The sequence below is a fragment of the Podarcis melisellensis genome, assembly GCF_964234715.1.
Source record: "Podarcis melisellensis genome assembly, chromosome: 2".
Lineage (NCBI taxonomy): Eukaryota > Metazoa > Chordata > Lepidosauria > Squamata > Lacertidae > Podarcis > Podarcis melisellensis.
In genome coordinates, this window is record NC_138529.1 from 10,774,977 (window position 1) to 10,795,362 (window position 20,386).

General features: G+C 49.3%; 1 protein-coding gene across 5 annotated transcripts in view; it reads left to right on the forward strand.

The window, feature by feature from the left end:
• ZNF385A (zinc finger protein 385A) overlaps positions 1 to 20,386 on the forward strand; it is a 197,635-nt gene that overhangs the window by 41,893 nt on the left and 135,356 nt on the right. Inside the window, exon 1 of one of the 5 annotated variants that reach the window (XM_081898771.1) lies at positions 3,816 to 4,142. The exons of the other annotated variants lie outside the window; for them this stretch is intronic. Within the exon in view, the coding sequence (XP_081754897.1) occupies positions 4,133 to 4,142 (10 nt within the window). The 5' untranslated portion in view covers positions 3,816 to 4,132. Of the gene's footprint in view, positions 1 to 3,815; positions 4,143 to 20,386 lie in introns of those variants that run through there. 5 annotated transcript variants of the gene reach the window in all.

Consider the following 20,386-nt stretch of genomic DNA (forward strand, 5'->3'; position numbering starts at 1 on the left):
CCTCTATGATAAAGTGGGCACAGGACTTGGGGCATAACATTATGTTTGAAGACTGGGAAAGGTTATGGAACACCGGAATGAAATTCACGGCATGTACTGCCTTGAAGGAAAACATTATGAAAATGATATACCGGTGGTACATGACCCCAGTCAAGCTTGCAAAGATATATCACCTGTCCGATAATAAATGTTGGAAATGTAAGGAAGAGGAAGGGACATTTTTACACCTCTGGTGGACCTGCCCGAAAGTGAAGGCCTTCTGGGAAATGATACATAATGAACTAAAAAAGGTGCTGAGATTCACCTTACCTAAGAAACCGGAGGCCTTCCTTCTGGGCATGGTAGACCAGAGGATGGTCAAGAAAGATAGAACTTTCTTTATGTACGCTACTACAGCAGCGAGGATTTTGTTGGCAAAGCACTGGAAGACACAAAATCTACCCACATTGGAAGAATGGCAGACGCAGCTGATGGACTATATGGAGTTGGCTGAAATGACTGGCAGAATTCGAGACTCGGGAGAAGAAGAAACGGAGGAAGTTTGGGAAAATTTTAAGGACTATTTGAAAAAGCATTATAAGTTGTATGAATGTTAAAAAATGCTCCTTTCTAGGAAGGTATAGCTTCAGTAGCGGCAAATTTCTGAATTGATAAATAAGACACTATAAGACAGAAGTGAGATAATGAAATATTTTTATTGTGTGGAAATTAAAAATTAATGCAATTGTACTGAAATGTCTACATCAGATAACACGATAAAATGGAAGATATATTGTTATGTATAAAATAAGTTAACAAATTGCTGAGGTTTTGGTTACACAGGGAATGCAGTGCTCGGGAGATGGGGGGAGTCCATTGGATCTATGGAAGTATGTATTTGAAAGTGGAAATTTGTTTATTAAAAACCTAATAAAATATTTATAAAAAAAATAAGAGAGGAAAATAATAATAAAGAAAAGCCAGTCTGATGAGAATCGAGCACACTTAAGTGAACATAGAAATGTAGATGGATTGGTAGAAAGAGGGAAAGGAGCAGAGGCAGCAGGGGCAGGACTGGAATCGATTATCCTGAAAAGGGGCTGGCTCCATGCGGCAACGTTTTGTTACTAGCACCACTTGGAAAATTAAAAAAGAAAGGAAAATGAAAACCTCTTGTGGTTGATTATTCTGTAATGAGTCTTCCGCACGTGCAGGATATCTCTGGATATTTCTGTATTCATCAAGTAGGGTGGTCAACTTTCTTTCCTGGCCTTCCTCCAATGCCTTTAACAACTCGATAGCAAAAGAGAAACTTAGCAGGGGAAGCTTTCTCCATCACCGCACCTGCACTCTGTTGAAAAGCTCCGGCTGCTGTATTTCTGCTTGTCAGGCAGTTGTTAAAAATCAGGGGAGCCTTGCCAGGAAAAGAAGCTGGCAGTCCTATTGTTGAGCAGTGATGGATATTTTTGTGCAAATTAACCCTAAGAATCATACATATCCATGACTATTCAGGACATGCCTAGATACTGTTCTGGCAGTAAGCGGCATGCAAATACAGGATGGCAACGATGAGCTGTATATGTGGGGGTTTGGTGAGGAGTTTCAGTGTTTCCTGTACTTGACAGTGTTTCACCCCATACTGGTCTTCTCTCTCTCTGTCCTCATAGCCGATAGGAACCTGACTGGATATGTAGCTCTTAAGGAGGTTGGTGCAGACTATGTTAATTGGATTAGACAGAGACCTTGGACAAGAGGCTCAGGGTCCACCCCCCCCCCCACAAGCCTGTCAAAGGCAAGCAGGAGAAAAGATCTTTGACTTGTCTGTGCCCTGTACTCCCCTGCCCTCGAGGATTAGACATGCTCATCAGACGTGCTGTCTGCAAAGGGTTTTTCCATGCTCCACAGTAACATCTACCTGGTGCATGTGGGCGGCAGCTTCTCTTGGCTTTAGCATTAGCATATTAGCACCCTAATACCCGTTTTCTGGGTATGGAGAACCTGTGGCCCTCCTAGAGGCTGAGCAAGGTGGGGGTGGTGGGGGCCGCTTGACCCTGGTGTCATCTCTGGGGGGGGGTGACATTGCCATTGGTGGTGCCCCTCTGGGATGCTACCTGCTGCCGGCGCCCCCCCGACACACGCCACTGCTAGATCTGCCTCTGCCCATCCCTATGGGCACCGTGCGGTGTGGCCCGTCTCTAGCCCCTATGGGTGGTTCACCCCGCCCCTATGGGCAGTTTACCCAGCCCCTATGGGCGGTTTGCCCCGTCCCTGGGCACACTTTCCCAGGTGCCCAAGAGGCTTCCTCCGCCACTGGGCCCTCCAGATGTTGTTGGACTCCCAACTCCATCAGCCGCAGCATGATGGGAGCTGTAGTCCAGCAACATCGGGAAGGCCACAGGTCCCAACTCCTTGTATGTGTTGCACCAACATGGCTACCAATTTTGGAAAGTCCCCCCTCCCTCCCCAGAACAGTCGGATCATCCATATTTATTCTCAAGTCTTATACAGTGGGGAGCACCATTTTCAGGGGCACCCCCATGGCAAATGCAACAGGTGCTTTGTGCCTCAGACAGCCTCAGTCATTGTGGCAGGACCTTCAAGCAGATTGGCATTCTGTCTCCAACAGTGGCCAGCCCTGGGCACCTGAGAAGTTCATAAGCAAAGTTATGACAGAGGCGGTCATCTCTACTCATTATCAAAGCGGTATGGTTGTTTGGCACGGCTTCATTTCGATATCAGAGCCAGAAGCTGTTTATCCTCCACCCACTTGATTGACTAATACTGTATGATCTTAAGCAGTCACAAGGTGTGGCGAAGACACAGGCCATCACCCCATCTTGTAGCAATGAATTCCACAAGTGAATGAACAAAGGTGTGAAGTAATTTAAATGTGTGCTTATGTAAGTTGTAGAACATCGTGTTTGCTCTGTGCATTATAATATTCCAGCTGCTATTGTCACATACATAGTTTGGTCATCTTTGGACTTATTTGCTAATACACCCCTAAGCTGCCTGCAAACTCATTCGGAAGCCTGCAGTGCTACGGGGCTTCAAGATGCATCGCCCGCCCGCCCTCATTCGCAGAATAGTAAAAATGCAAGTTTTATATGTAAAAGGTGCGATTTTCAAAAACGGCGGGAGCTTGCAAAATCCACCTTTCCTTGGCACGGAATTTAGAAATCATGCTGCTGATGATAATGATAAGAGTCATATTTTAGCATTCTCCACCATGAGCCCTCCAACTTAACCCTGCTGCTCAGGCAGAGATATTGCTTTCTCCCCCCTCTCCCCAAACCCTCTGGCGGCGCTTTTTCGCCAGAAGTGCAGGCGCGCAAAGAAAGCACCGGCCTGCAGAAAGCGTCCCCGCCTGGTCGCGGCGCGCGGGCTGCTGTCCTGCCACGCCAGGTGTGTGCGCGCGTGTGTGCCTTCGTGCGCGCGCGCGCTCGTCCTTTCGTTCTGACGACCCGGCCGCCTCCTCGCGTCCCCCCTCAGCTCGGTTTCGCGCCCGGCGCCCGAGAGGCGCCGAAGGTGGTGGGTTTCTACCTGCAGCTGCCACTGCGGAGAGAGAGCGCGCGTGTCGTGGGCCGGCTACGCGGACTTTGAGGGGCAGCAGGAGGAGCGGGTCGAGGAGGGGGCCCTCCTCCCGCTCGAGGGCTCGGCGCTGAGTGTGCGTGTGAGTGTTTTCGGCGAGTTGGCTCCGGCCCGCTCTCATTGGGCGCCCGCCTTTGCGCCGCGGCCAATGGCGAGCCGGAGAGGGCGCGCGCGAGCCGCCTGCCGGGGGGTGTAGAGCGGGGGGGGGGGGGAAGCGTGTGTGCTTCGCTGCGCTGACATTTTTTTGGCGATGCCTCCTGTTACTCCGGCTCTGCCGCTCGCCAGCCCTGCTGCAGCCGGCGCTGCTCCTGCGCCGGCGCTGCTACTCCGGCCGCCGCCGCCACCGCTGCTGTCGTCCAGCCCAGCTCGCTCCTAGCGCTGCTGCTGCCTCCGCCGCCGCCACCAGCAGCAGCAGCACCGCAGCGGACACGGGGGAGGCGGAGGCGGAGGAGGAAGAAGAGGAGGCGGCGGCAGCTGATCCTCTGCCTCGGCGGCTGCCTGCCATCCTGCTGCGCCGCTGCCAGACGTCAGGTGCTGCTCCGGCAGCGTGAGCTCAGCGGGGATGATCCTAGGTGAGTGACGCTGCTGCTGCCTCCTCCGGCTTCTGCACCTCCTTCCTGCCTTCCCGCCTGGGTCTCATTCACTTTTTTGCCCTGGGAATTCCCCTCCACCCCGACACCCGTCCTGGGAAAAATCGCTTACTTATTCCCAAGGCTCCGATCCCCCTCCGACCAACCCCTATGGAGAAGATCCCTACTCCCCCCCCCCCCAATAAAAATCGGGATCTTTGGCTGCCTGGGATTCGCGAAACGAAATAGAGAGAGGGTGGGAAGGGGGCAATGTTTCCTATTCCTTAATTTCTCAGCCGCCCCAGTGATGCTGCATAGGGCAGAATCGCGACTCCTCTCCCCAAGATCCGGATCGGGAAGGGACGACCGTGTGAATGCCGGGTTGCAGAGCCTCTCGGGTGACGAGTGAAGGGCAATGCTTGGAAGATCGTTCCGCTCGCTCTCGCTCTCTCACCCCATTAGAAAAGGGGTTTGTGGTATTACGAGGGAACCCGTCACCTTCCTCCCATCTAGCATTGCATCGCCCCCTTTCCCCCTCCCCAAACACGGCTCAGGTCTGCGTCACAAGGTGGAAGTTATTGAACTGTTCTGAACAGCGCTACTTGGGGCGGGCGGGGGGGGGGGGGAAGGAGGCACGAGGGCTGGCAATGCGGTGTCGGGAGCCTGGGGGGGGGACACACGGCAGAGGAGGGGTGCATTGGGGCAAATGTAGGGGGCAAACTACCCCGGGGACAGAGACAGGGCAGCCAGCGATTGCCTCCCTTGCACCCCACGGAAACAGGGCACCCAGATCTCCCGTAAGTTGAGAAACCCCGACCTTTGCCTGGCTTATGGAGGGTCTCTCTGATGAGCTGACCCCACCACTGGGTTGTTTGCCCAGAAGCTGAAGAGGAGGGGTGGGGGAGAGACAAGCTAGTTGCCAGGCAGGAGATATGGGGGGGGGAGAGAGAGAGAGAGAGAGAGAGAGAGAGAGAGAGAGAGAGAGAGAGAGAGAAAGGAAAGAGATGAGATGAATCCCTTATTCTGACAAACTGTCCAAAGCTTGAAGCATCAGTGTTGACCTAGATCTCTGTGCGTGGGGGGGGGGGGGGGAACGACGACTCAGAGGCTCCTCCTCCTCTCTCTTCCCTCCTTCACAGGCCCTTTCCTTTCCTGTTCCATGTGGGAGAAAGACAGGTCTGCTGTTTGAACCAGCTCCCCATCTTAGGTGGGGATGCTTAGCAAGGGGTCTTTTCCTTTCGCTTTCCAGGCCCCCCCAACAGCAGCGTCATTGAGTTGAATGTTGGCTTGGTTGTTGAGCCATTGGGAACAAGGAACAGGAGGTGGGTTGGAGCTGAGAACAGGGTTGCAATCCCCTAACACGGGTTAGTTTCCCCCTTTAGGTACCCTTGCGTAACTAAAGGAGGAGGTTAAAAGGTAAAGGGACCCCTGATCATTAGGTCCAGTCGTGGGGTTGCGGCGCTCATCTCGCTTTATTGGCCAAGGGAGCCGGCGTAGAGCTTCCAGGTCATGTGGCCAGCATGACCAAGCCGCTTCTGGTGAAGCAGCGCACGGAAACACCATTTACCTTCCTGCCGGAGCGGTACCTATTTATCTACTTGCACTTTGACATGCTTTCGAACCGCTAGGTTGACAGGAGCAGGGACCGAGCAACAGGAGCTCACCCCGTTGCGGGGATTCGAACCGCCGACCTTCTGATCGGCAAGTCGTAGGCTCTGTGGTTTAACCCACAGCACCACCCACGAAAGGAGGAGGTTAAGATCCTGCAAAAGGTGGCCTTCCTTCCCAAGCAAAAGCGGGGAGCAGTTTTGATCTGTGTCAAATGGCTGTGAGCACATGATCCACGGTTCTGGGTTACTTAATCTGGACTGAGGGACATGATGTTGTGAATGCGGTGAAAGAACAGCGCTCTCCACCACAAACATACATCTTGGCCAGTCTGGAGGTACAGCTACAGTGCATAAAATATATCCAGGGATGGATGTGCCCCTGGAGTTCCAAGCCGGAGCAGATCCAGGCTGCAGAGACAAGCTGCAGGTGTATGTCTCAGCCATACTAAAGTGCATTGAAAAGACAGAGGGGGGGGGAGGAGACTTCACTTTGAAGGAGGTGCACAGAGGAAGCTTGTCTACCCCCCCACCCGCATTCCAGTAGACATAATTGAGAGCCTTCTTGATCCCCACTGCCTGGGGCATAGATTCAATTGTAAAGGAGAAGCCAGCAAAGGGACCTTACAAATGAAACTTGGGTGGGGGAGAGATATTGACTTGGTTATCTCTTGGGTCCTTTAATGTGCTCTTGTTTTGCTGCTGAGCACAGGAAAGGGGTGGGGAGCAATGCTTTAATTTCCCTAAGCAAGAAATCTTGAGCCAGGCCTGTTGGGCTATGATCCGGTCCATAGTCATCGTCCCACACAAGGAAAACCATGGGCAAAACGCAACTAAAAGGTATAACTTTCAGCATGCCTGAGTGATGCCCTTCAGAACCCCATCCTTCTCCCAGTCTCTCCCCCCCTCCAGTGGCATAGTGTGGGGGGTGCAGGGGGGTGCAGAGGTGCTGACAACCCACGCTACGCCACTGTCCCCCCCACAATGACAACCTCCTACCCAGCTCGGTAAGTGCCCATCTTGACCTTGCAAAAATGCATGCGCTTTGGATTGCCTGTTGGCAAATCTCTCTTTACTAGCTGCCAGTCTGCTTTGCCTTGGCAAATGCAGGCATTCTCTCCACTCCACCCTGCCCCCCGCACTCCAGCCCAAATTGGCCCCTGGCCTCTATTGCCTATGGCAGTGGTGTGGCCTGTCTCTTCCCACCCCACCCCCCATCACTATGGATCACAGTAGCTTCCCCTTTTCTGGGTGTCTTGCATCTCACAAGGCTCCTGAGGAGGAGCAAAGGTCTGACTTACGGGACTCTGCTGATCTGTGACCCATGTTGTTCAAGCCTGGCAGCCACTTGCCTACCTGTCTGACCTGACTCATTGATAAAGGGGCTCGGTAACTCGGCCTTCCTTCCATTCACAGTCCTTGCACTTGCATCCTTCGGCTCCGCTGTTGCCTTTTAACTGATTTGGGAGAAGGGCTGTGCATGCAGGTACTTCTCCCTGTAGGACTGGGGAAGAATCCCTTCCTGAAACTCTGGAGAGCTGCTGCCAGTCAGTGCTGACAATACTGATTTAGATGGAGCAGTGGTCTGACTCAGAATAAATCAGCTTCCCATGTAAGAATCTGCCCCGGGGACTGAAAGGATTGCAGGGAGAGGGGAGGGACTGGCTTTATCTCATTCTTGGGCCTCCAGGCAAGGCTTGGAGTTTACTGGGGAAGCCCTCGCTGCCTCTGGTCTGTGCTCACAGCCCTCCTTCTCTCTTTTTGTCTTTCCCCTTATTCTTCCTTGCCTATTTCTAATTCTCCACTATGTCCTAAACATCCCTCCCCTTTCCTCACTTTCTCTTTTCTGTATCCATCTGTCTCTCTGCTCCAGCTCTGGGTTTCATGCTGCCGGGTAGCTTGTGTGTGTGAGACATGGAATCGGGCCAGAGTCCCAGGTATTTCCCAGGTAGGTGCCAGACTTGCCTCTGGGGTGGGAAATGCCACACAAAGATTCCATGGCACGGCCCTGTGGCCTGTGACTTGGTTTTGTTTCAGCTCCGGCTAATGCAGTTCCACATACTGACCTGGGCTGGAGAACCCGTGGCCCTTTAAGATGTTGTTGGGCACCACCTCCCATCCCCCTGCTTGTATGTCCAGGGGAGATAGGAGTTGTGGTCTACAAACACCTGGCGGATGACAGGTTCTCTGTCACCAATTTATTGTTAATTCTTTCTCCCACTTCCTCCTTTTCCACTGGGGAATCTTGCCATGGTCCAGCAGAGACATTGCAGCAAAGATGCTCCTAATCCCTAATCTAGAGGCTTTCCAGATTCAGTCATTGCATGTGGCTTGGAATTCCTCTGCGTCAAATTCCAACACAATCCTGGGCTTCATTAGACACAGTTGTGCAACAGCCAGTTTCAGTCCTGATCAGCCATTGAGAGGATTTGCAGATGCAGGTGGCAAGCTACGTTGTGACAGAAATAGTGAATAATAGCGGTCAGGTAGCTGTGTTCTGAGCTGTAAGGTCATTCCAGTGAAGCTTTCTGGAAAAGATGGTGGCACAGTCAGTTAAAAAGGACAAAACGCACAGGCTCCGTGGGGAGCACCCTTGCTGCGGTGATCACGGGGCATGGAGTGTCTCCAACAAAAGGTGTTCAGAGGAGGTGTATGTAATGGAGAGTTTAGAGAATGGCAAGGGTGCCTGTAATGTCGGTGATGAACTATGCTAGTAAGATGAGTGAGTTGTTCTTGGGTAATGGGATGGGAAGCTGGTGAGTACAGGGCAACAGAACAGCAGTGAGTGTGCCTAGGAAAGGGGATAATAGTGTAAAGAGCAATGACAGCCACTAACTGGGGTGGGGGGATGCCATGCAGTGCCGAGGGGTTGATCATAATAATGTGCTGTGAAAAGCAGTGATGGAAGTCTTGTGAGTAGTGTGGTGTCTGGCAGGGCAATTGTGGGGCAGCAGATCTACATGCTCTGCAGCATCAAGATGGACCCCAGTTTATCAAGTGTGAGCCAGATATGGCCCCCGGGCCTTAGTTTGCATACCCATGACGTAAACTGTCCAGTGCGTCTCAGTGTGCAGTGTGTTATATCCCCTGGGAGTCCAAACTGAATTTGGCCCTCCTTGCTCAGGCTGGCTGGGGGAACTGGCCCTGGTGCTGTTTGCATTTCAGCTCCCTTGCCCAGTTTCTCAGCCAGATTTGCTTTGTGCTGCCTTTGGCATAGCTGACTGGTTGTTGTCAGTTATGCCAGAGGCTGAATGTGTCCAGGATGCGCTGTTAAAAGACGGGTCTCGTTCGGTTTTTGCTTGGAATTGGGACTGTCTTTTTCTTTCTTTCTAAGAAATCAGACTATTGGCCTGACTAGCTCAGTATTGTCCACTTACTGGCAGTAGCTCTTCAGGGATTCAGGCAGGGGACATTCCCAGCTCTACCTGGAGATGCCAGGAATTCCACCTGAGACCTTCTGCAAGCCAAGCACTACCACTGCACTGCAGTCCTTCTTTCTTGATCTGCCTGACACCTCTCTTAGCTTATCTGTTTTGAGAATGCGGGAAGAAGAGGGTTTTTTGGGGGTGGGTGGGGGAGTTTGGATGGACAGAAACATCTAGAAGCAGAGTCAAAACACAGCCAACATCCCAGACACTGGTGTTCAGGGAAAAGATGGAAGAGGAGGACTCAAGACGGTTGTGTTATTTGATGATGGCCTTTGGCTGACAAAGTTATGTGAAATAAATATAGCTCATTCTGTGTCAATTTGTATCATTCCACATTAAGATCAAGAGTTCAGCTTTTTGTCCTGAAGGGAAATGGAAAGGAGCATCAGCAGAATGAAAAGGGGAAGTGTGTGTTTGTGTGTGTGTGTGTGTGTGTGTGTGTGAGAGAGAGAGAGAGAGAGAGAGAGAGAGAGAGAGAGAGAGAGAGAGAGAGAGACTTGTCCAGGTGGCTCCAAAGCATGAACTTGTAGGTCTAGGCTGGAAATAAGTGGGATGTGTGGCCTGTATCCAGTCCTAGTCCCACACCACACAGAGTGGACCCATTGGAATTAATGGACACATAAAACTTAAATTTCATTACTTTCAATGAGTCTACTCTAAGCAGGACTAGGACTGGAGAAGGCTCGCCCCCTTTAAGTCAGTGGCACCTTGCAGCACACGTTACTCAAGAGTCAGGCTGCCTCTGCTGCTGTTGGTAAAGAACGGCACAGTGTTACGGTAGTTTGTTTGGTGCTGGAGCAACTTCAGAGTTCCCTTTTCCTTCGCCACACCAGAGAGCAGGATCCTGACCAGATTTTCTATCGTTCTTGATGGAAAGCAGATGAAAATACACTGTGCTGGAAATGAACCACAGACCCTTCTTCCCTGTGGCTCTGTGCAAACTCTTCCATGTTGTGTGCCTAAATTAGTTAGCTTAAGGCTTCAATGCCACAGTGAGGACTGGTACTGATGTTGCACTTCTTACAAGATTGGCTCCAACTCTTCTTTGATGCCAGAGTTTTCCAGCATCCTCCTGATTTAGGTGGCTGCCTTTCGGCCAGGCTGTTGTGACTAGACTCAACCTGGGCTTATTATAAAACAAAGAAATGTCTAAGCCTTCTGTTAGGCTGTTACAGCAACAAGACTCTGGGCCAAGCTGCCTGTGATCAGGAGCTGAACTTTCTGTGCGTTGGAAGACGTCCTTCTCTCATGGGTATTGTTCTTCTCTTGATGCCTCTATTGAACTTGGCGACTCTCTTCTCCCCAGCCTCTGTGGTGGGATAGGCAGTGTGTTGCCCTCCAGGTGTTGCTGAACCCCAACTCCCAGCCATTGTGGCCAATGCTCAGAGATGATGGGAGTTGTAGTCCCAACAACTACTAGAAGGCACCCCAGGTTGTCTCTCCCTGTTCTATGCCGTTCTTTCTTATTTTATGCCAGTGAATTTTCAAGCTTTAAACTTTTGGCAAACCCTTTTCTTATTGGCTTGGCTGCCAAGGAAGTGTGTCCATGCTGCCAAGGATTCTGGAACATGTTCCATAGTATACATTTGGTACATGTAGGGCATTGGCCCAGATGCCTGGCCTTTGCTGTGTGTTGTCCTATGTGAACTTAAGGCACACTAGTTAGAACAGAGGAAGGGAATCAGATGTTGTCTTGGACCCACAACTTCCATGAGCTCAATCCAGCATAGCCAGTGGCCAAGGATGATGGGAGCTGTAGTTCAAAAATATCCAAAGAGATGCACATCTCCATCTCTGGTTTAGATGGCTCCCATGTGGCTGTTCATTGCATGATTGGTGGACCAGCTCTCATTTCAGGGACTCTTGTCTGCCATTTCTTGCCCTGTCAGTCAGTACCCCCTGAAAAGTTTCTGCAGAACTCCAGGGATCACCCAAACACAGTCTGAAAACCGCTTCTCTTGGGTCTGCAGCTTCCCCTCTCCCAGAAAATTCCTTGAAAAAACTGAACACTGAAAGCAGAATAAATTACATAAGAGTAGGCCAATGCATGCAAATTGTTTTGATAACTGAATTTGGGTTTCCTGCATGCAGATTATAGGAGGGAGGATTATTTCGTTGTGGACTGCACAGAGTTGTGATGTGAGCAGAGTGGCAGCAAAGGCTTGGCTGTCCCTGGGCTTTGCTACACCAGCTCTGTGGGGGCTTGAATAATCCCTCAGCTGCTAAGTCCAGCTGGGAAGCGGGGTTAAGTGAGGATGCAGATGGGATCGGCAGGCAGCAATAGCAACAGGCCCTGACCCCTGATTTGACTTGTGGAGGCTGTTGCCTTCCCTTATCCCCATTCCTAACCAGTGAGCCAATGTGGTTCAGTGGGGGGATCTGCCCTGACATCCTGACTGTGCCATGGCCACCACAGTTCCTTATCTGCAGAACTGAAATCTTACTGCCCTGTGACTTTTCTCCCCTCCCCTGCTTCCTAGGCATGCAGTGAAGGCAAATAAGACCATATTTGTTACATAAACCAGCATGATCTGTGATCAGGGATGAGATGGGAGCTGTAGCTCAACGGCATCCGAGATAATCATGTTGCCTAGCTCGGCATTAGACCATGTTGGCAGGGTGGCAAGCTTTTGGATTTCACAGAATAATGTTATGTGAAGAAGCTTTCTGTGCAGCTTGAAAGCATACTTTACTTATCATACCGACACAGCTGGATCGAGACACCAGAGGCCTTCTTTGAGCATTTTGAATCCTGACTTTATTTAAAGTGTATTACAAAAAAGAAAAGGAAAGTGGGGGGGGGGGGAGAATTGCAGTGTGAGAGCATCCCAGAGGTGTCACTGTAGTTTGAAACTCTTCCATTTGGCAATGTGCCTTTTTTTAATGGAAGGAATTGGCTGTTTTGAGACAGCTGCTACTTGGATGAAGGAGGCTAGGTGGTAGGCTCTCCATTCTTCTCTCTCAAGCTTACTGGCTTGACTCAAGCAGGGTGTTGTATTCAAATGATGCTTCTTGCAATTGGCCACCCACTGGCAGCTGCTGGTGCTGGGAATTAGTCCTGGGAATCTTGATGCCCAACATTCCAGTCCTGTTCCACTTAAACGATGTTACATAACCCCATTGTGCATGAGGTGGTGTGGGCATTCACTAGCCTGGCTCCCCAGTGCAGGTAAAGACTTGCTTTCCTAGTTTGCTCCTTGGCCCAAGGGCATAGGTGGGTAAGATCTGGGCAGTGAGAGGGCCACACATGCGAATGAGCATTTTATACCAGTTTGAGGAGCTCACTATGATTACCGGCAAATCTCCAGTCAAGTATCTATACCTAAAGAGTGCAGTGGGGACCAGCGTGTTAGTTGTCTGTTTTAAACTAGCATTTTTGCTATTTATAATTGTCTCTCGCAATCTTGCATGTGCTATTTCACTGGATGTTCTTATCCAGTGAAAATTAAACTCTGGTTTATAACCATGGTTTTCAAGAAAACACTTGTGGCTGTTCCTTTAATGGCCTGCTGGTCACTGATGGCCCTCTGTTCTGGTTTGTTGTGGGGGAGGAAGGGAAAGGAGATTGTTAGCCGCTTTGAGACTCTCTAGGGTAGTGATAAAGTGGGATATCAAATCCAAACTCCTCTTCTTCTTCTGGTATAGAATTGTAGGTGGTTTGTAGTGATTAGATCAAAATAGGCGACTGTGCTCTTCCCAGGAACAAAAATTCCTTTGTTGGAATGTGAATTCCAATATGAAGAAATAGAGGCTCTTTTGTACTGGGAGTGGTGGGTCCCCCCCCCCTTTAACTTGTTCATAAATGACCTGGGGTTAGAAGTGACTAGAGAGGTGGTCACATTTGCGGAGAGCACCGAATTGTTTAGGATGGTACAAACCACAAGGGATTGTGAGGTGCTGCAAAAGGATATCATAAAAGCTAAGAGCGGGGAAGCAAGTTGTCTGCTTCAACATGTGGTCTGCAATTCAACAGAAATGGTGGCATGAAGTTCTTTTGATTCACTGGATCTCCTGCGAAAGCAGCTTATTGAATTTAACTCAGAAATCAGAGGAGCGCTCTTTTCTTTTCAGTGCCACTCAAAATATTGTCTGAATCATTTGACCTTGGGATGGTAATGGGGTCCCAGAAAACAGTCCTCTCATGTAACCGTCTTTTCTACTGCTCTGACCTAAGCCGTGAGCAATATCTGGACATCTCCAGATGAATGCTATACTTTTGCAGGGCTGAAAAAACAAATAAATCTAAGTGTCTGCTCACCCAGGCACTTTAAACATTGCTTCTGACGCCTAGAAAATCTATCTTCTCTTCCTGCTGCCTCCCATTCATGTGACACTTTGAGATTTACCTCAAAGTTTTGTATGATAACGTACACACACACCAAAAAAAGTTACTCATTTGTTGCACTCGTGAACAACCACACAAATATTTGTCAGCATATTGTTTCTGAGTTTGGATTTCTGTTGGGGGGGATATTCCATCCCCCCCAGCACCAAAATTTCAGTATTTTGAACATGGGAAATACATACCCCCCCTTCCATTTCTTTTGTTGTTGATACTGTTGTTTTTTAAAAAATAATGCTTCAGAAGTTGAGCTCTCCTGATCATGTCCATACTGCAGACTTAAATGGGTTGAGCAGTTATTCCCTTTCCCCAGGAAACCTTACAAAATGTGCTTTTCTTAATAAAATTCTCAGCACTGTTACTCCAATTCCCTGTTTTCTTTGGAGTGGTATAAATGTGAAACATGTCTGCAGTGCAGATATTAAACTTTTATTTTAAAGGGAAGGTATTTGAAGTGATACGGTGCCCCTCTTTAATTACCGTATTTGTAATGGTTCTGGATTTGGGCTTACATAGTGTAGGAAAGGTGCTGTGCACACACACATACACCCCATTTACTCTGCAGCCTGCCCTCCCACTGCAGGTTTGGGAAGCAGTTAGCCACCACCCGAATCTATCCTGTATCTGTCCTGCTGTTTCTTAGGAAATACTGTGTTTCGATGTGTTTCTTTTGCAAATTGAGGGGAAAACCACCTTCGCCTGCTATGTTTTAAGCCGGTAGTGTGTTCACAGCCTCGGTATGCTAAATGCCTAAGAAGACCGATCTCCTTCATCTTTAATAGTTGCGGAGAAGGAATTTTCGGACGAGCTCTACCTTCTGAAATTCCTCCTTCTGCACCAGGAGTGAGCAGAAGGTGGAACGGAGTCTACCAGCAGGTCTCTGGGTGATTGCACTAGATTGTAAAAGGATTTCTGACTCTGTATTGTTTCGGCAATAGTGGGAGCAAAATTACTCTTCCCGCCTCCCAAATTAGACTGCTGAAATGAGGAGAGCTGTGGGGTAGCGCAGCTCTGATACTCAGAAATGCCTCGGCTCGTCAGCTGTTTTGAGGCACCCAGTGTATGAATGCCTTGCACTGAACTCTGCTGCATCTTGTGGTTCTAGGACAGGGGTCAGCAACCTTTTTCAGCCATGGGCCGGTCCACCGTCCCTCAGGCCATGTTGTGGGCCGGACTATATTTTGGGGAAAAAAGTTCCTATGCCCCATGAATAACCCAGAGATGCATTTTAAATAAAAGCACACATTCTACTCATGTAAAAACATGCTTATTCCCAGACCGTCCACTGGCTGGATTGAGAAGGCGATTGGGCTGCATCCGGCCCATGGGCCTTAGGTCGCCTACCCCTGTTCTAGGAAGACGCAAATTAGGTCCCCACAAGCCAACCCTGTGTGCCCAAGGTCGAAATGGAGTTGGGACAGAACAATGTGCTGTAAAAAGGTTATTCTTGCCGTGACCCGTGTGCTATCAAATTATATGGAAAGGAGACGATTCCTAAAAATAAAAGTGTGAAAGCAAAAAAGGGGAGGGGGAGTGACTTGTGAAGAAATGACCTGCCTTATGCTGTTTAAACACAGATTCTTATTGATTATGGAACGTGGCAGTGGGGGGTGACTTTTACCACCCAGCATGCGAACGAGACAGAGTGGTTAAAGTGTGCGACATTAATATGCCGGCATTGATTATTTTAGTCTACTTCCTTCTTGGGCCTTAAAGCAAGGACCTGCTTGATCGTGCCAGGTTCAAACATGGTTTCCGCCCCAGTGGCTGGATGTTTGCTCAAGGTTTTCATTTGCTGCTGCTGCTGCTGGGCTTTAGTAATCCCACAAGATGCTCGAGACCAGCCCATCTGAATGGAGGCTCCCAGCTGGGTCAGACTCTCCCCCCCCCCCCGCCATGCTTTTGAAGGCTGAGCTGGGTGCCCAGACAGCCTTTACATAACCAGGTAACCACAGCTTTAGTGGCTATTTTTATCGCCTGAGCAGGATCTCATTTGAGGGCTGGTTTGTAACAATTGCCCAGATTTTCAGCTGCAGTAAATCTAGAGATAGCAAGCCACAGCGCTTGGCTCTGCTCTGTCCCAGAAAGGGAGGGAGACCATTTCAGGCACTGCCAACCTGTCCTGTCCTGTCCTTGTCTTTGCTGCAACCTTGAGTTTTTTGGGGCCTGTGATATAGTGATGCTATTTTGGACAGGGCTGCAGTAGCAAGCTGGACCTCCTGAGAAATCTCTGTGTGCCCATAGGAAAAGCTCTGCTTTTCTGTAGCTGAGGTACACAGGGCTTTGTATACAGTGTGTATGACACTGATTTCTCAAAATTATTTTTTAAAAAGCCAGGAATTTCCTGGTTTGGGAAGCACTTACCCAGAACAATAGCCATGGACCTACAAAAGTTTGGATTTGTATTGCAGGTTGGCCATGGGCTTTCTAGTTGACCATGGACAATTTCCATTTTTTCACTGTAGTGTTTCTGCTTGTAAAATGAGAATAATCAATGGTCGATTTAAAGAAGTGTTGGGACTCCTATTGGCTGGAGTGATGCTCCGTTTCATAATCTCAGTTGTTTGTGGTGACAGTGCGGCTCCTCAACTGGTATGGAAATTCCATTTTGCCCATGGCAAAAACATCCTGACATCTTTCCTGCATTGCAGAGTGTTGGCCTACATGACCATTGAAGTCCCTTCTGACTCTTTTATTCTATGATTCATTATTTGGTCCTGGTAAATGATGGCTCAAAGGAAGTCCTGGGAGGAGTAACCATAGGATCCACAATAAGGACATGCATGCACACTAAATAACATGGGCAGCATAATTCTTGGCCTCCAAGAAACAATGGTTTTCTCCTAGTTTGGAAGCCAGGACGGATCTTAAACCATGGTTTCCAACTACCAGACTTTTAGAAGACATCTGAAGGCAGCCCTGTTTAGGGAAGCTTTTAAAGTTTGATATGTTACTGTATTTTAATATTTTGTTGGAAGCCGCCCAGAGTGGCTGGGGAAGCCCAGCCAGATGGGCAGGGTATAAATAATAAATTATTATTATTATTATTATTATTATTATTATTATTATTATTATTTAGAATGGAAAACTAACAGATCCTGGAAATCTGGCATTAAGGTGGAGAGGAAGTATTAGAGCATGATGCTTGCTTTTAGTTTGATAAACCATGGTTCACCAAACTGAGATCATAGCAACTGAATCAGGCCATTATGTGCTTCCCCAGCTTTCTGGTACTGGGCACAGAATTCCATCTTCTCCGACTCCGAGCTGTTGCTTTCTTTAAAAATGAAAACCTCTGAGGGCAAGCTTGAAAGGGTGTGGACAATGACATGTAATTTCAGATGATGATGTGGGAGGGAAGACTAGGGAAAATGACCTCAGGGTTCTGCATATAATTTCATATAAATTATCCGGTCTGTGTAAGTGTATGCACACACTTGCATAATAAATGCAGGTTTTCGAAACTGGCATTTAGTGGCACATGACAGAAATTGTACGCAGGTGCGGGCGTAGCCTGGCAAGGTGAGTTCAAGATTCTCAGGAAGCCTTGTCTGGCCACCTCTGTGCAGGGCTTGTCGGGATATGGGAATTTACCCAGTTTCCCACCAGCCATATGATGTTGGTGTACAGCTGGAGCTGACTTGTCTCCTCCTTTTCTTCTCCTCCCAGGAATGCATGGAGGAGTCGCAGGACAACTGCAAACCAAACCACACCTACAAAAGCACCAGTCAATATGGGTGCCTTAAGAATATATTGGCAAGAAACACAGGAAGCCCCCAAGGCACTGTGTCTTTTGCAGCCCCTACTAGATTGGCTTTTAGTACCCGAAAATGTTCACAGTTTCACCAGTGTGCAAGAGAGTGGGTTGGATCTTTTTAGTGGTGATTATGTCCAAGGTGGTGCTGTGAGTTAAACCACAGAGCCTAGGACTTGCCAATCAGAAGGCCAGCGGTTCAAATCCCCGCCACGGGGTGAGCTCCTGTTGCTCAGTCCCTGCTCCTGCCAACGTACCAGTTCGAAAGCACGTCAAAGTGCAAGTAGATCAATAGGTACCTGCAGCAGGAAGGTAAACAGTGTTTCCGTGCACTGCTCTGGTTTGCCAGAAGTGGCTTAGTCATGCTGGCCACATGACCCAGAAGCTGTACGCCGGCTCCCTTGGCCTATAGAGTGGGATAAGCGCTCAACCCCAGAGTCGGCCACGACTGGACCTAATGGTCAGGGGTCCCTTGGCCTTTACCTATGTCAGTGTCACGTAACAAGTCCAAAAAGGGCAAAGGCCCCTTTTCTAACCAATGCCATTTTGTAAGGAACAGTGCCAATTCCAAGGACACAAGGCAGGTCAGGATCACTCCTCTTGCTTTCCTTTTCTTGACAGGAGGGGCTGTACTGGGGTGGGGTGAGGTGGGAAGAAGCAGCTGTCATAAGGTGGCCTATTTATGATGCCTTTATTTATCAACACTCTGTCTCAAATTTATCAGCTACTTAAAGGTAAAGGGACCCCTGACCATTAGGTCCAATTGCGGCCGACTCTGGGGTTGTGGCGCCCATCTCGCTTTACTGGCCGAGGGAGCTTGTGTTTGCTTCTGGGTCATGTGGCCAGCATGACTAAGCCACTTCTGGCGAACCAGAGCAGCGCACAGAAACGCCGTTTACCTTCCCGCCGGAGTGGTACCTATTTATCTACTTGCACTTTGACGTGCTTTCGAACTGCTAGGTGGGCAGGAGCAGGGACCGAGGAACGGGAGCTCACCCCGTCGCGGGGATTCGAACTGCTGACCTTCTGATCGGCAAGTCCTAGGCTCTGTGGTTTAACCCACAGCGCCACCCACGTCCCTATCAGCTACTTAGCCCATGGTATTTTCTTTTCTGCTCTTTCATTTGCATTGTGTATTATTGTACGCCAAGGATAGGGGCCCTGCAGCCTTTTTGATTTTGTTGGACCCCCAACTCCCATCAGCCCCAGACAGCCTGCTTGTGGTTGGGCATGATGGGAGTTGTAGTCCAGTAACCTGCAGGGGTCTGCAAGTTCCCCCTCCCTGCTACACAGTGGACAGTCATGTATGGGAAAGACCAGCAACCTGCCTGTCACAGATCAGCACGAATAGCTGTTGGGGGTTTTCAATTTTGAAAGAGGAAGTGATCTCACAATTAAGGTAGCTCGCTTTTTCTTTTGATCATGACTTTTACGAATGTCCTACTTCAGCGGACCGCATCCTACCCTTGGGGCTTAGCAACAGTTACAGTGTGTTTTGCAAGGTCAGGCCGAGGCATGCACAAACTTCAGACCCAAATTGTGCCCCTTGTGGGTGATCTCACACAGCCATGTTTCCTCTCAATCCAAGTACCGTATTTTTCACTCTATAGGACAAACCTGACCATAGGATGCACCTTGTTTTAGAGGGGGAGAACAAGAAAAAAAAAATCTCCCCTTCTCTGCTCAGCTCCCCTTCAGCGAAGCGACAGGAGAAACGGAGCCCCTTCCATTCCTTCTCCCGTTTCGCTGAAGGAGCGCTGCACAGCTCTCCCTCTCTGCTGAAGCCAGGAGAGTCTTGCTCTCCCAGCTTCAGCAAAAGGAACCCGAAGCCTTCGGAGCGCAGCGCAAGTTCCCGCTGCGATCCAAAGGCTTCAGGCGGCTATCCCTGAAGCCTGGAGAATGAGAGGGGTCAGTGCGCACCGACCCCTCTCGCTCTCCAGGCTTCAGCAAAAGCAATGCGAAGCCTCTGGAGCACGGAGGGAGCGCTCCCTCTGTGCTTTGGAGGCTTTGCGTTGCTATCGCTGAAGCCAAGGAGCCTGCATTCGCTCCATAGGACGCACACGCATTTCCCCTTCATTTCTGGAGGGGAAAAAGTGCGTCCTATAGAGCGAAAAATACGGCAAGCGTCTTGATTGCTGCCAAGAGCGCTGCCTGCTCCCCGGGGGCCTTTGTGAAAGCCGGGCGCTTGTCTGAGCAGTAGATCAGAAAACACATGTAGCTGTGGTGTTGGGATTCGTGCAGCATTAGTGAGTGCTTATTCTGTGTAAAGGTTTGGAAAGATCTTTTTTGACCTACGTGTTGGATTTGTGCTGAAGTAGAAACAAGCCTCATTGGCTTGGAATTACGTACTTAACCCGAGGTACCACTGTATTGCAAAAGGAGCCTTTTCATCTCCAAGCAGTGGCCTCTCATATCTGGTGTGAGCAACCAGGCCTGTGGGTATCCTCTGGTGGGGGGAGGGAACTTGCTATGAAGTTCCCATACCAAATGTGTAATATACAGTGGTACCTCAGGTTAAGTACTTAATTCGTTCCGGAGGTCCGTTCTTAACCTGAAACTGTTCCTAACCTGAAGCACCACTTTAGCTAATGGGGCCTCCTGCTGCTGCCGCGCCGCCAGAGCGCGATTTCTGTTCTCATCCTGAAACAAAGTTCTTAACCTGAAGCACTATTTCTGGGTTAGTGGAGTCTGTAGCCTGAAGCGTATGTAACCTGAAGCGTATGTAACCCGAGGTACCACTGTAAAGATATTCCAGTTTTTGAGCTTTTGGAAAAACTCCTGGAACTATCAAGTTCTGATACGACTCAAGCTGGTTTTGCAAGAACTGGAGGAGAGAGGGCTTTGTATAAAGTGGAGCTGGATGAGTAATGCCCCATCATTACACTGCTTTAGGCTATAGGTAAATTGTGTGTTTGGTTTTGTTGTTTTTAATAGGCTACTGTTTTATAGGGTGTTTTCTCTGGTTTAGCTTGTGCATGTGTGGGTGTTTAATTTGACGGCTATTTTGGAACTGTTTGATCCGTTTTCAGCTTGCATCAATACAACCATACCTTGGAAGTCAAACAGAATCCGTTCCGGAAGTCCGTTCAACTTCCAAAGCGTTCGGAAACCAAAGT